The sequence below is a fragment of the Colletotrichum higginsianum genome, chromosome 9 (genome assembly GCF_001672515.1).
Source record: "Colletotrichum higginsianum IMI 349063 chromosome 9, whole genome shotgun sequence".
NCBI classification, from domain to species: Eukaryota; Fungi; Ascomycota; class Sordariomycetes; order Glomerellales; family Glomerellaceae; genus Colletotrichum; species Colletotrichum higginsianum.
The window spans coordinates 3,876,066-3,891,639 of NC_030961.1; the positions used below are offsets into that span (position 1 = coordinate 3,876,066).

Sequence of the window (15,574 nt, forward strand, 5' to 3'; positions counted from 1 at the left end):
ATCCAGTTGACGTCAGGTCCGATGATGGCCATCATACAGGTGGCAGGCTGCGTCACTTTGGTGGCCGCGCGAGATGAATCTAGACTTCCAGACTTGCCGGTGGCCATGGCCGGCAAGCCCTTATATGCGGCGGGAAACCGAGCGCAAAACCGGGCTGGGGGGTTCTAACATTGGGTTGGTTATCATAGCTTCTTTTGTCTCTTTGGATCGTTGACGACCGAGAGAAGAAGAAGAATAAGAAAAACACAGTCCAGAGGAAGTAAGATATGGATCCTAACCGGCTGCCACCGCAGCAACAATCCCAGAGGCCGCCCAGACCAGATCTCAAGAGAGGGGTTCTCGGGAGTCTGACGGCTGCATCAGCTGCAGCCTACAACTTTCTCGCCCACGACTTTGAATATGTGCCGGACCGCTATCTAGACGAAAAGGCCCATCCCACCCGGTCATCTCGGGCCGGCTCCAGCATCCGGCTGGGACACGCGCGCGGCCGCAACGACTACCCCCTCAGGCCACCGCCTGTCCGCAAGAGGACGTGGCAGACGCAAGGCAACGGCGCGCTCGCCAGCAAGTTCTCGGAGGAGTCCCTTTCCAACCCGTACGATGAGGCCCGCGGAGGCCGCGACAGAGACCCGTTCGACGACGCCAACGCGGTTGAGGATCAGCCTGAGCAGGAAAGGGAAGCGGACGATGAACCCTTCTCCGTCTTCTCCAGGAATCAGAAGTGGTCCATCATCGTCATCATCGGGCTGGCCGGTCTCTTTTCCGGCCTGTCCTCCAACATTTACAACCCGTCACTAGATGCCATTTCGAGGGTAAGTCAACAACCCCCACACATTCGCACTCCTCAATATGCTGCCAAATGTGCTGACCAAACCCGTCTCAAGGAGCTGGGAGTCACCGCATCGCAGGTCTCTCTCACCATAACCTCATACTTGATCATGCAGGCCGTGACGCCGCTGTTCTGGGGTCCCATGTCAGACACCCTGGGCCGGCGGCCGACGTACATTGCGTCGTTTGCAGTCTACATTGTCGGGAACGTAGCCTTGAGCTTCTCTCCCAACTACGCCGTGCTGCTCATCTTCCGGGGAGTTCAAGCTGCAGGGAGCGCCTCAACAGTCAGCATCGGTATGCTTCCATTCCCTCCCGACCCTTCGAGTCATCAACACGTCAACTGACCAACGTCTACAGGCAACGGTGTCATGCAGGACATAGCTCCAAACTCGGAGAGGGGGGCTTTCATTGCCTTTTATCAAGCTAGTAAGGCACTACAGCGTTCGTCGTGTGTATAGGATAGACGGATGGTTGACCCCCTACGCAGTTCGCAACTTCAGCACGGCAATCGGCCCAGTCCTAGGCGGCGCCCTGGCCAACTCTCTTGGCTTCCGATCAGTCTTCGTCTTCCTGTTGATAGCCTCGTCCCTCATCCTCATCGCCGTTCTCGTCTATCTGCCAGAGACCATGCGAACGATCGCCGGAAACGGCTCGCTGCGCTTGACGGGCATCTACAAGCCGCTCTATCGATACGTTTCGAAGGAACCCAAGTACATGCAGGACCCGGAAGGCCCGCTCAACCGGCAGAAAATCACCTTCTTCACCTTCTTGAGGCCGTTTAGGCTGTTCAAGGAAAAGGATCTCGTCATCAACCTCGTCTGGGGTGGAGTCATTTACGCCATCTGGAACATGATCACGACTAGCACAACACCATTGTTTAAAGCAAGCTTTGGCCTCAGCGAGCTCCTCCTCGGCGTGGCATTTATTCCCAATGGTATGTAAAATTGTCCTATTCCGAGCTTTCAGGTCAGGGTCATATACATACTATCAACCCGATGAGACCCAGTTTCGATCTGACTGGACGACGACTGACATCCCGTGTGACTAGGCCTCGGGACGATTGTCGGCTCAGTCATTGCCGGGAAGATCTTGACCCGAGACTACAAGGCCGTCGAGACCAAGTTCAAGGAAACACACAACATACCCTACGACGAGGAGTTGTCGTCAAAGGAAATCCCACCCGACTTCCCGCTGGAGCAGGCCCGCCTGCAACGTCTGCCGTGGTTCGTCGCCCTGTTCGTCGCCTCGACCGCCGGCTACGGCTTCTCGCTGGCGTATCCCACCATGACGGCCCGGCCCGGGTGGATCGCATTGCCTCTTACCATGCAGTTCCTCATCGCAGCTGCGGCCAACGGCATCTTCGCCCTCAACCAAACCATTATATCGGATCTGTGTCCCGGACAAGGAGCGAGCGCGACAGCCGTCAACAACCTGGTCCGCTGCGGCCTGGCGGCTCTCGGTGTGGCGTTTGCAGAGCAGATGCTCAACGCCGTCGGTCCCGGTACGGCCTTCCTGGCCCTGGGGATGGCCGTCATAGCCGTCTCGCCGATCCAGGTGGTCAACCAGTTCTGGGGGCCCAAGTGGCGTGCACAGAGGGAGTGCAGGAGGTCCAAGGTGAGCGTGACGGACCAAGATCGGCAGAAAGCTTAGTTATTTGATTTTGAACCGGACAAATCAATGGCAGGCATCATTCTTTGTTAGCATCCTCGAGCAAGGCGTTTAAGGGTCGCACACACGAAGCGTATTCGGTTTAAGGGAATTTATTTGCTTGGCGGTGGCATAGGCATCATAGCCGGAGTTTGGGGATCGTTGTCTTGACCCACGACGACAAATACACGAGCTTTTTACTTTTGACCACAACCACGCCGCACTTGGCCTCTTCCAGTCAGCAACTTTTGCTGTCAGACTTGCAGCGGCATGGGATTTGACAGCGGCTTCTCACCTAGTGTTCCGTGTTCAACGACTGAGAACCTCGCAGATCTGGCTCAGACTTTCGCCTCACACCTTGCCAGTGCCATTACCAGCCACTGCATGCCTACAGTTGTGATTCAGCAGAGCCATTTCCTCGGGGCAAACCTACCTTCAGCTCATCAGTTGTCATGGGCCGATCGATCCCCCTCCTCCTCAAAGTGAGCCGAGGCACTTACCTGTACAAGTATAGAGTTTCTTTGAGACGATCTTTTCTGTTGCAGCTCGTCTGGTGTTTGCGCTGTGCTGAAACCTTGGGAGTGGGCAGCGAACATCCCATTTCGATGTTTGTGTGGCGAGTACGCCTTTGCGAATCGACTTCGGTGATCCGGACGCCCTGCCTGGAAGTCGCAGAGCTTGCCGAAGAGAGAAAAAGGCTGCGCCACTCTTCGGCTGAGCGTAGTATTTGCACGTGGTATCTCGGCTCTACGTTGGGTGACGTTGTGACGGATAATATCAGTCTTTTCAGGGCATGGTTAATGGGATGCGTTCCAGTGGCCGGGTGAGGAGACGGTCTCTCTGGCTGTCATTTCCACCTCGGTCTGGTTGATGCATCCACAAACCCGGTTTCTAAAGTCGGTACAAAACGTGTGCAATAATTGTGGCTTATCTAGTCATTAAACCTATTACGAAACCCGTTTTTCACAGATTGATGGCTAGCGAGTAACTGAAAGATTTGTCCCCACAATGCCCTGAAGCTCAAAATCTCTAAATGAGGCGGAATTCCTTCCAAAGGGTTTCTCCAAAAAAAAAACTCAGAGTACTGACCTCGCGGTGGGCGCTTGGTGGTCAGGCCACTCGTCATAGCAAGGGATCCTTGTGGCGTTTTGACTTCAAAGGCCAGCTCTGGATCGTCGAGATAACTAAGAAAGAACAGATGAAGAAAGATTGGCAAATGAGGAGATCATTCAAGAGGGGGTATTGACAAGTACGACCGACACAGCAGTGGGATGCCGTCTTTCCTTGTGTGTATGTGGACTGAGATGCTCCTAATAAGGGTGAACGGCGTCAGGGTCTAATCTGGAGGCTTCACGACGACTTTCTGACACTTGAAACCAGGCGGACTGGAGTTGGTAATACTTCAGTCGTAACTAATTTAGGTCTCGGGGCCATGTAAGAAATAAGTGAACTGTCTGCCTCTGCCCCGAGTGAAGCTTAAGGTGTCTCTCGTTCATACGTTCGAGAGCTGAATGGAAACGGGGTCACGTCGAGAGAATTATCACATGTAGCAACATTAGCACAACCAACAGCCCTCGTAAACTTCGAAAGCGTCCGGCATCTACAACCAAAGTCGAGTCCATACAACACTCTTTTCTTCCTCCCAAATCCAGCCCACCTCTTTCTGTCTTGCATGGCGTCGTGCGTGTTTTAGATGAAACCTGGCCCAACGCCCAGTGCCGTGCTCAAGGGCTACATCGATGAATCGTTCAATCGTTCAATTGCCAGTGTAGTTATAACCCCCGTGAAACCTACTACCCTCTTGACCCCAACTTTATACATGTTTAATCACTTTGGCAAAGTTGATTAGGTGAATGCGGTGTTAAACCTATGGGTGAATGCGAACTTGACAGTCTAAAACCAACAGAAGGCCAATTATTGGAAAACACGACATTGTCGGTCTCCTAATCTTGAATGACCTGGCTCTGCCGATATCTTTTTGGATTGCTGATTGGTATTTATTCGCATTTGTTTTTCGTCCCAATCTTTTCTTGAGAACTTACAGACTTCCTTTTTCTTCTCTAGACAACTCATCAGCCGATGACTCACATTGTAGATGTATCGGGATAGGGGGTATTAGTAGACTCTACGGATACTCGCGAAACAATTTCCCTGGGTTCACCCTTTCGCTGATCGATTAGTTACCGGAATTTTAAATGGAGCGGGAAAGACGGGTAGTGGTCATGGGTTGTATCGACATGGCCTTGTAGCTCTGTCCCCATGCTCTTAGCGTTCTTGGAATGATTCTCACAGTTTTCGTCCAGGTAACAATCAAATTACATCCTATGTCTAAGGCAGTGATAGTAGTTGCAGGTACTAGCTATCCTTTAAAGACACCGTGAGTAATACCTTTTACTACGGTGGAGTAAGCAACAAGAAATCATGAAATATAGGCAAACCACTGGCTTCGTACAACGCCAAATCTCTCTCGGATATAGAGCCACGGTAGTTGTTAAATATCTTGCCTTTGATAATTTCTGGAATACGCATCAAGTCACACACTGAGTTTTGCCTATTGTTAGCCAGTGGGTGCAGGCAAATGTTGAGGGAACTGTTGATAAAGCACAGGTTGGGAGTAAGTAAAGCCCGGTCCTGGCTCCATTTAGGAAGTTGGTATATAATAAATACATAACAAAGAAAGTTGTTTTATTTCTGAGATCATTGAGAAATGAATCGCTAAGTATCGGAAACCACACAAATTGAGAAACTCTCTCAGGGTTCCCTGTCACGTCGTTTCAGAGTTGTCTTCCGCCATTTCAACCCACTCTTTCGAGCGTTTGAGCCGTCCTTGGAGCTGCCATTCTCACTCTTCCCAACGGTCTGTTGATTCGTAACGCTTTTGGGGGACACCAACTGCAGACACCTCCCCTCGAGCATTGATCCCGCCGCGGCCGACAAGAGTCCGCTTTTCCACGTCGAAGCAGTTTTCCTTGTGAATGTCGTCGCAGAGACTGTAGAGTCGCTTGACGGTCATGTCGCAATATGTCCTCTCTCGGAGTGAGACGACGTCATATCCATAGGACGATGTGCTGTTGCATACCAACGAAGCCTCATGCCCTTCTGCTCTGGTGACAACGAGATGGCTGACGTCCATATTGGTACCTGATCTCTTCGCGAGCTTCGCCCTCTTGGCTTTCCTTTGGTCGGAGGTATACGACGGTCTGAAATTACCTTCATCGACAGGCTGCGGATCCGTGTAGGCCATCTTGTCCCACTTGACCGTGTCGAAAGCCTGGTTCGGATGAGTATCTCTGCCTTCCATCCCGGTGATTTCGTCGCGTTCGTACTCCAGAGGGGGTTTGAAAACAGGAAGTTGGGCCATGGGCCAGAGGTTGTACCAGTACGAGAACCGAGGCGTGCTCTTGCAGATGTAGTCGTGGTTCTCCTGGTACATCTTGACCTTGTCCGGAGTCCCTAGAAGATCGTTGAGATGGAAGCTCATTGCCCGCGCGTTGAAGCCCGTGGTGTGGTCCAAGTCGAGCCAGACGCACTTTGGGTGCGGCAGTGAAGGGCTTAGGCGGCGTCGACTAAAAAACCAGGTCTGGCCACACAAGGCGCCCATATCGCCGAAGAAGACGACAGACTGGTTGCCGTTGGAGAACTGCATAGCCGAGATACAGATCGCATCCTTACTACACTGGTTGACGACGGCGTACTTTGGCGTCTCCATGGGGTTCCAGTGCAAGTCGTGCTTGATCTTGTAGACGTGGTCGTCGAGGTTGTCGTTCTTGGAGATGGTGTGGCTTTCGCTGGTGATGCGGGATCCTATGATGTTCCCGTTGTCGTCATATAGCTCGATGACGGGCTGGACACCACTGGCGCCCCTCTCATCCCCAAGCATCAGCGTGACAAGAGTGTGATCAACATGTTTCTCGGGGATGCCGTTGTCGAAGGACCACTCAACGTTGTAGAGCTTGTTGCTGAAGCCGGCAAGAATGCCCAGAATCTGACGCCCCGCTACCATTTTGGCAAGCTTTCAGCAGAATCAGGTACCTTTTCAACTAGCTGTAGACCTTTTTGAGCTTTTCGATACGGGTCGGGATGCTGCCTGAGCTGTTCTAGAAGAAATGACCTAGACTACTGGTGACAAACGAGGCTCGTCCGCAGAGCGTGCGAGTGCTTCATAAGTTCAAAAGCACCTCACCATCGCCAAAAAAACGGCTTCTTATACTCCTTTTTGGACCCTGATAATTTCGTAAACAACGTGGCATTTGGCAGCACTTGAGCCTTCCTGGACAAGGGCTATCAATGAAGAACCAGGCGCGGCATGCGAGGGGCTAGGAAGGGGGTTGTGGTTCTTCTGAGTCTCACAGACATTTACCGCGAAAAATGAGTTAGATGGGAATGACAAGGTAGCCAGCCTCCTCCCGTATGGGTTGATCATTCGACCCACTAAGAGTTTTACTACATTCGCATTCATGGCCATTTGTCTACTGGCGTATTGCTTCAGACATCATATTTCGTGCCATACCAAAGCTGACAGGTTTCTGGAAAGATACTGTGCTACAATCTTTAATACAAAGACTTAGTTCAAACAGCCTTGCAATACACCAACTCAAGGCCTCCCTGGTTAGCCCCTTACGCCAAATCCTCTAACTGGAATCAACAAACACACATGGTCTGGACTAAGGCATGCCTTGACACACATAGCAGCTAAATGTCGATAGGGTCTTGATTCTCAGTGGCCTGATACATAAAACCTTGATCTTTTGCCTTCAAAACTGTAAATTGAAGATCTTGTCTGCGCTATCGCACGTCGTTTCCGCGGCCCTGCCAACACTCCGCCTGCGACAATGGTTCACCGATGGAAATGGATGGCTTGCGAGGAAGAAGCGTGATACATCAATTGCCTTACGGAGTACTAAAGTACTAGACAAAAGAAAAGTGTCTCTGTTTTCGCATTGTTTGTCCAGTGCCGTGACCGTGCAAGGGGCTGGCTACTGTGACACGACAGCCATCGCATCCAGCAGGACATTCGGTGGACAGTCCAAGATCCCAAGCACCGTTCCCGACTGCCTATCCCTAATCAAGTGGCTTCTTGTAACCATCAAAGGGAATCAACCATGGAGCATAGATGTAAGTTTGCCGTTGATAGAGAAAACCCTCGGGTACCGAGAAACACAAACGTTTCTCCGAGCCAATTGCGGCATGCCCAACACTTTCTCATCGATATCCCAGATGACACAAATAGTGCAGCGCCCCGCCAAACAGCAAAATCGGTTAAAGACCAATAAGACTTCGATCCATGCAGGGCATTTGTTGCTGACTTTGTCTGAGACATCCACAACACCCTTCCGTACACTCGACAGAAGTACCGTTCGTCGCTCGACGGCGTCCTAGCAGGTAACTCGCGTCATCACATCTTTGCCACATTTCAAGATCGAGCCCCATCTCCAGTTAGTTCCGTGGATGGATAGCATATCCGGAAGAGAAGAAGTGGACATGGATCCCAATCAAATGATTCTCACCCCAGAGTATCAACAAGACTCATGGTCCTGGACCTGGAACTCGAGCAGCCTGGACGACGCCCATCGCAGAACTGAATCAAAAGGAAGTGGCCACATTCAAGCGGAATCATTCAAATGATCTGGTTCAATAGTTGCATTGGAAGATCAATACTATCTCTTCTTGTTGTCACCGTTGAACTCTCTCCGTTCCAGATGATGGATTACTATACAGCAGAAGAGCGATTCACAGACCAGAAACAATGCCCAGCTATCATGAAACGACTCTAAAGGTCAAATTCGCCAATTCGTCTTCGGTTTCGGTCAGAACTAGTTTCGCTGGTGCACGCGGCCGGCCGCAGACGCGTGTGATGATGGAATACTCAAAGGGCGCGCGCTGCTACGGGAGCAAAGCTTATACAGCTGTGCCACCAGGGGTTGAAACCGCTCTTCAACATCTCCATCCAGCGACTGAAAAGTTAGCTTACTTTAATATTTTTCTAGCCAACCAGGTCTCGAGTTCTGCAATCAGCTAATTTTTACAAGCCGGAGAGTTGCACATGGGAACGTTGCTTGGGGGGCATCAAGCTTTGCGGAGAAACGATGTTAGTCAGGGACCGGAAGTAACCGAGAAGCATTAACCCTGGGGCGATAAAACAGGAAAGACGACAGAATCCAACTCGTCGATCAGTCATCATTCATAGTTGTGGTTACTATGTACATCGTATCCTCTCCCCGTCATAGCTGGGACAAAAGCCCCCCTGGGTGTCCCCTTACCAACGGAATAACCTTTGTTGCTAGCCGGTAGGCTCCAGACCCCGAGTGGAGGTATCGAATTACGGAATTACGATGCACCGGCGAGGCATGGGATTGAAGCTAGATTGGAAGAAGAAGAAGAAAAGAATGTGTCGATTCAGCTGTCCCGTGTGCATTTCGCTATCTCCGAACGGATGCTGACTTATTTCCCTGCACAAAAACCACTCGTCAACATAAGCTCATTCAACATTCCTCCCAGGAACGGCGAGAGGTAAGCCGTTTGTGCCACCAGCGGGCGGAGGGGCTTGGGGTTTCGGGACCGGTGCCTGCGGCTTGGGGGCGTTCTGGGGTGCCGCGCCCGGAGGAGCACCTTGTGCCCCTCCAAGGAGAGCACCAGCCAAGAGAGCCGCCGCAGGTGCAGGTGCCGGGTTGTTCGGGTTAGCTCCCTTGGGCGGGACTGCTTTGGGCGGGGCTGCTTTGGGCGGGGCTGCTTTGGGCGGTGCTGCTTTGGGCGGGGTTGTGGCTTTGGGTTGGCTCGACTTGGTCGTAGACCCTGTTTGGGGTTTGGGTTTTGAGGCTGCGGGAATACCGCCGACTGGGACGGGGGCAGGCTTTGCTGGTGCTGGTGGTGGGTTCTTGTTACCTTTTGTGGCATCGGCGGCACCGCCGCCGGCCGCTGCGGCTCCAGCTCCAGTGGCGGCTCCGGCCTTCTTGGGGGCGGCGGCGGCGGGTGCCTTCGGATTGTTGGCATTCTTAGCAGGCGTCGCAGGCCCGGCCGCCGCCGGAGGTCTCGGGGGTGCCGCGGGCGCAGGCGCTCTTGGCGCGCCCGACGGAGTACCAGAAGGCCTTGCCGGGGCAGAGCTCTTCGCCGGTGAGGGCGTCACGGCCTTCTTGGCCTTAGCCTTGGCCTTCTTGTTCTTGTTTTGATTCTTGTTTTGGTTCTTGTTCTTGTTCTTGTTTTTGTTGTTTTTCTGGAGAAGATTGGCGAGAATTGTCTTGAGGAGTCTGGGCTGAATCGGTTGGTCGTCGCGCGCGGCCAGCGCGGCGTTTGGCTGCCCAGCGGCGGCTACAGCAACCGGAGCGTTGATGCGGGGTGCGTCTGCCTGCGGACCAAGCTCGCTGTGGTGTGTTGTTAGCATCATCATCTCGTGCTACGAGGTTGACGTGTGATTATGGAAAGCATACCCTTGGTCTCTGGGCGCGACATCGTTTCCGGCCGGGGCACCGTTGATGCCGACCAGGAGGGCCGAGGCGAGCAAAAAGACTGGCGTGAAGTATCTCATAGTGATCGATGTCGTGTTTTTCCTTACAACAAAAGTGTGAAGAGAAGTGGTGGAAGCAATGTGACCAAGTCAAGCTTGGTGCGTGATAGGAGAAGTATACTCGTATCTTGGGTATGCCGTTGGGGGGTCGGCGTAAACTGAGGGGCCTGCCTGGCCTTTCCAACACTCCGGAATGGACGGCAGGACTTCCTTTTAATACCGATGCTGAACAAAAAAGAAGACAAACGTCCATGGCTCAACGTCCAAGGCTCTTCGTCCACAGTCAGGGATGCCAAGTCCTCGTCCAAACCTTGGAGATGTCGTCCACGCTGCCAACCGCTGAGAACCTGCCGATGAGTCGGCGGCAACTTCAGATTAACATTCACCGGAAGGGCGACTCGCGAGCGTCTGAAACCAGCAATCGCATCTCTGAGATGCCAGAGTTCACGGCCTCAAGCTGCTCACGCCCGCGGAAGCCCAACAACAGCTTGCGGCGGCCGGATCGACGCTCAACCAGGGATACAGCCCTGCGACTCGATTGCCCTAAGTTCCTCTCGGTTGAAGGCGTATCCCTGCATTGCTGCCTCTCCTTCCCCTCTCTCCCACACTGTCACCGTGCCCTCCCGGCATTGGGCGAAGACGCGTTGCGATGGGATGTTTTGTGAGTGAAAGGCTTCCCCTCGTCTGATGGAGATCTCAAGAAACTTCGTCAGCAAAACGACGGAAAAATGGGCCCGTCCGATCTGGCGAGGTTTCAGCAACTCCGACATGGTGTGCCTCGAGGCGATCTCGTTGCTTCCTCGGCAAGCCGTACCCATGATCTTAAGTCTAAGTGAGTGTCACCGAACGATTCGAAAATCAAAAAGGGGAAGAAGAGCATGGTCGTGAAGCAAGGAAATGGTTGCCACGTTCTGGCTAGCCACACCGGCGGTTCGACGGTTCGACTTTGCCCGAATGCAGGCTGGAAGCTTCGTGAAATCTGCACTCTGTACGATGCCTCGATTCTGACGATGGCTCTGAAGGTTTGCGTTAGTTCCATTTCAAAAGCGTTTTGAAGTTGGCGACGCTCCAGGTGCGTGGCCCGTGGCTGGCCCTCCACATACTTGTACATCGTACAGAAAATCACCTGGGAAGCAAGCGATTTCCTGCCGAGAAAGTCAACTACTCAGCGCATGCTTGACAACAGCGTAATCATCTTCGGCGTATCGGCCGACCCCAGTCCAATAGAGAGATGGAGAGGCTTTCCACGTTGTCTCGAAGACCGAGAAAGTGAAAATTAAGGTCATCATAGTTGGGCATTTCTGCGGCTCTTCGCGAAAGTTTTGGCCATGTTCACGCAATCGCGTCCTGGCATCACGAGCCACATAGGCAAAAGCGACGTCCAGTCCGGGTTTTTTGATATCATCTCTGCCAAGGTCGACGTTCTCTTTGCTCTGGATGACACGATGCCCGTGACAGCTGGCGTGAGGAACGACGCAAAGCCCGCTTCAGACGGCGTTGTTGAGCAGCATCTCGTAGCGAACCGCGATGTGCTATGAACTTGTCAGATGACAAGATCGGGCGTTGTGCGCGTTCTCATGCGAGGGCCTGATAGCGGTTTGGACGGGTACGCAGCGACGGCCAAACGATATCCACTCGCACAGAAGGCCGTGGCATCAGGTCCTACATCGTAGACGTGGTGTGCGTTTGGCCGCCCTGTTCGCCGCGCGGATCCCCCCGGATTCGAGGCCCACGAGTGTGGGATTGTTTACAAGGATCGACGTCTGGCGAGAAACGTTTCATGCGCCTCTCTTTCCCGTGGACGTGCTGGAAACCCACGGACGAATATGAGTTGAGGTGCCTGGATATCCAACCTCGATTAGCTTCGTCCGATAGAAGAACGGACTTATTCATGCCTGGGCGGACGTATCAAGTAGCAGGATGCCCCAGGGGCGGACATGCAGGTACGGGCGCTCCAACCAATGGCTGGCTCGGTAAGTCCTGACCCACGCCGCATTATCTTGTGGTGGGGTTGCCGTCGTGATGGGAGGTGTTGGAGGGTCGTCGTCGTCGTCGTCGTTGACAGACAAAGTTCTGCAAGTTGTCGCAGAAGTCATGCAATTGTTCATGATCAGGAATCGCACGTCGTGGCAAAGAGGGTGCGTGAGCTTGAAATCGAATACATCAAGTCAAACAACGCCACGGAAATGTTCACGTAGGCCTTACTTGACAGACGACTAACGACAAATAAACGCAAGGGAACCCACGGCATGGTATCCCGTGGCGCAGGTTCTGCAAGAGAAGGTAGCGAACGAGATGATTTGAGACGGTCCTACCTTTGATCAGTTGAAGGCAAAAATGGATCGGTAGTCTCCGTGATTGGAGCCAACGGCCTTCGGCCCCCCTTCTGCTGGACCCTGGTCGGGGGCCATGGCAAATGGCTCGTCATCGAGGAACAACTCGATAGCAGTCACTGGGCAGAATCACCGGTGGGATATTGAGCCTCGCACAGACCCCGGCCGTGCGGCTCTGAGTCGCGAGTTGTAGGCCGAGTTGGGACGTGGAGAGATGTATGGTTCTGGAGTGAAGTCATCGCCAACTCATTAGAGTCCCGATTGGGTAAACTTAAAGTAGCGGGATGGGTATTACATAATGCGTAAAAGCGGCCCATGATACAGCCGTTCCGGGAGTCTCGGGAAAATCGGGCTGAGGTTCCTCCGGCCCATATGATCTGATTCAACCGAAGATCTTCCGGGCCATATTGTGCTGAGGTAAGCGAAAGCACTTCTCGGAGTCCCGGAGGTACGTACCTGTCTCCGCCACCGGGGTTTCCCCCGCATCTCCCCGGAGACCGACCCGGCGTCACTGGTTCCTCGCGCGCGCGTTTGCTCATTCTCTTCTTCCCTTGATCATCCGAATCCCCTCTTTATTGCGGCTCGCACGTTCGCTATCATTGTTTTGTATTCCCCTCGCCCATTGCCTTGGATAGACTTCCTACCCTGTACTCGTTCTCGTTGATCTCATCATCCAGCCGTAAGCGACAGCAAGCCGTGTGTCGTCTTGCATGGGGTAATCGGCCAGTGTCTCTAATCTTTACGTCATGACTTTCTCCCCGCTGCTTCTTATCAAGCCGAGCTGCCTCTCTGGGCAGAGGATGCCACAACACGACATCTACTAAGTCTTCATGATCCCAGGCGTCTCTTATCCGTGTTGCCGTCCTGTTGGGTCGTGCCGACGTGCCGGCAGGACGTTCTACGCGATGTAGCGATGCATCGAGCTAAGCATGCAGGTGGAGGTGTCTTTTTCTGGGTCTCAATACAGCCTATATAACATCACAACCCGTGGCATCACCCTGCGTGGCTGTCAGACACTTTCCGACTTTGTGAAGTTCTTGTCAGCTCGGTTTCTTGCCCTTCATCGTCATCATGGCTATGCAGCGTTTGTTTTTGGCTCTAGCACTCCTCTGGTTGAGAGTCTTTAGCGTCGCGACGTGCTCAAGTGGTACGTGACAGTGCATCCGCTATTCGTGAGGGTAGCGAGTAATTTTGTGAGCAGTTAAGGGTGTACCGTTTCCTAGCCTGATCGATGTCACAATCGATGAGTTGGCAGAGGGCCTGGAGAACGGCCTGTTTACTAGCGTCGATTTGGTCAACGCCTATCTCGGCCGTATCGCCCAGGTGAACAGCACGCTGAACGTCGTGACCGAAGTGAACCCCGACGCGCTCTCCATCGCTGCAGACCTGGACGCTTCGCGAGCCAACGGCACCATAAGAGGGCCACTCCACGGGATTCCTATCCTCATCAAAAACAACATCGCCACCGCCGACCGTATGAACAACACGGCGGGATCCTGGGCGCTTGTCGGCGCCAAAGTGCCCCGAGATAGCTTCATGGCCACGAAACTGCGCGAAGCGGGCGCCGTCATCCTCGGCAAGACGAACCTCAGCCAGTGGGCCAATTTTAGAAGCAACAACACAAGCAACGGCTGGTCGGCGTATGGCGGTCAAGTGTACGCTGCTTACTATCCCCAACAAGATCCGAGTGGGAGTTCCAGCGGCAGCGGTGTGGCCTCTGATCTGGGACTCGCCCTCGCGGCGTTGGGCACCGAGGTATGTGCTGAACCGTGGTGATGAAGCTGCGTTAGGGGATCGTTGGTGTTGACATCTTTGCAGACGGACGGTTCGATTCTATCGCCTTCTCAGCGGAATAACCTGGTCGGCATCAAGCCGACCGTGGGCCTCACTTCCAGGCACCTCGTCATCCCCATCAGCGAGCACCAGGACACTATCGGACCAATGGCCCGGACCGTCAAGGACGCGGCGTACATCTTGCACGCCATCGCCGGTGCGGACCCTAGCGATAACTACACCTCGGCGATCCCCAACAACGGCGAGATACCCGATTACCCAGCGGCCTGCGATATGTACGCTCTCCGCGGGGCACGCATCGGCATCCCGCGCAACGCCATCGAGATCTTCTCCGACAACACGACCGGCACCGAGACGGACGCCTTCGAGAAAGCGCTCGACGTCTTCAGGTCAGCAGGCGCCGTAATCGTAGACAACGCAAACTTCACCGCCGCCGAGCAGCTCGTGACCTCCAACTCGGAGACCGTCGTTCTCAACGCCGACTTTATCTCGAATCTGGCATCCTACCTCGCCGAGCTGAGCTTCAACCCCAACAACTTGACCTCTCTGGCCGACGTCCGTAGATTCACGCAGTCCTTGAAGCTCGAAGACTACCCTGATCGCAACACGGGCGTGTGGGACGACGCTCTCGACGAGCAGGGGTTCAACAACACCGACCCGCGGTTCTGGGCCGCGTGGCAGGAGAGCACGTATCTCGGCGGCGAGGGCGGTCTGTTGGGCACTTTGGAGAGGCACCATCTCGATGCCGTCGTCTTGCCGACCAGCTTCTCGAGTTCGTGGGCCGCTATCATCGGGGCCCCCGTGGTGACGGTCCCGCTGGGATTCTATCCGGCAAACGCCACGGTGATCAAGAACAGGAGGGGTAACCTGGTAGATACCGGCCCTCATGTGCCGTACGTAATCGCTTCTTCCCAGTTGTCCTAGCATATCGTATGTCTTGATGGCCGTATAGACTGACGATTCGCAGGTTTGGCATTAGCTTTCTCGGAGCAAAGTTTCAGGAGGCTCGGCTGATTGGTTTGGCGTACGCATACGAGCAGCGGACGTTGACGAGGTCAAAGGTCCAGCCGTACATCGTCCCCAGCATTGAGATTGGAGACTTTACTGGGTTTTAGTACATGTAATTTGACAAATTACTCAAACGGCCATGGATACAAATGGCAATATTGACAGCAACAAGACTCAGATTACGAGTTCTAACTCAGGTTCAACGCGCTCCCAAAGCCTGTCTTTTTCTAGCCTCAATACTAAATAGCCAACATCTGCAAACACGTACTTGCAAAGAGATGTTGAAACTGCGTGTAGTAAACGCCTGAATCATAGAGCCCTTGTGACCAGGGGAAAAAAGCAAGAAGACAAAAAAAACATTAAAAGATAGCACAACTCGGTTTCGATCCGAGGACCTCTGGGTTATGAGCCCAGCGCTCTACCCCTGAGCTATTGTGCTTGAACGCGTCGCTTGATGACT

At 53.5% G+C, this 15,574-nt stretch overlaps 5 protein-coding genes across 5 annotated transcripts; 3 read left to right on the plus strand and 2 right to left on the minus strand.

Moving 5' to 3' along the window:
- Window positions 1–266: 266 nt before the first annotated feature.
- On the plus strand, window positions 267–2,481 carry CH63R_13392 (Major facilitator superfamily transporter; the record flags this gene model as incomplete). The annotated part of the gene is made up of 5 exons (XM_018308366.1): window positions 267–812; window positions 885–1,125; window positions 1,189–1,257; window positions 1,319–1,765; window positions 1,880–2,481. The coding sequence occupies 5 exons, from the start codon at window positions 267–269 to the stop codon at window positions 2,479–2,481; spliced, it is 1,905 nt and encodes a 634-aa protein (XP_018152783.1).
- Window positions 2,482–5,320: 2,839 nt separating this feature from the next.
- Window positions 5,321–6,481, minus strand: CH63R_13393 (uncharacterized protein; the record flags this gene model as incomplete). The annotated part of the gene is made up of 1 exon (XM_018308367.1): window positions 5,321–6,481. One exon carries the CDS (start codon window positions 6,479–6,481, stop codon window positions 5,321–5,323), a length of 1,161 nt encoding a protein of 386 aa, XP_018152784.1.
- Window positions 6,482–8,956: 2,475 nt separating this feature from the next.
- Window positions 8,957–10,000, minus strand: CH63R_13394 (uncharacterized protein; the record flags this gene model as incomplete). The annotated part of the gene is made up of 2 exons (XM_018308368.1): window positions 8,957–9,836; window positions 9,903–10,000. 2 exons carry the CDS (start codon window positions 9,998–10,000, stop codon window positions 8,957–8,959), a joined length of 978 nt encoding a protein of 325 aa, XP_018152785.1.
- A 707-nt stretch (window positions 10,001–10,707) lies between these two features.
- CH63R_13395 (uncharacterized protein) lies at window positions 10,708–11,517 on the plus strand (the record flags this gene model as incomplete). The annotated part of the gene is made up of 2 exons (XM_018308369.1): window positions 10,708–10,811; window positions 11,271–11,517. The coding sequence occupies 2 exons, from the start codon at window positions 10,708–10,710 to the stop codon at window positions 11,515–11,517; spliced, it is 351 nt and encodes a 116-aa protein (XP_018152786.1).
- A 1,866-nt stretch (window positions 11,518–13,383) lies between these two features.
- Window positions 13,384–15,221, plus strand: CH63R_13396 (Amidase; the record flags this gene model as incomplete). Its single annotated transcript, XM_018308370.1, has 4 exons — window positions 13,384–13,459; window positions 13,514–14,067; window positions 14,131–14,999; window positions 15,074–15,221. The coding sequence occupies 4 exons, from the start codon at window positions 13,384–13,386 to the stop codon at window positions 15,219–15,221; spliced, it is 1,647 nt and encodes a 548-aa protein (XP_018152787.1).
- Between the last annotated feature and the right edge of the window lie 353 nt (window positions 15,222–15,574).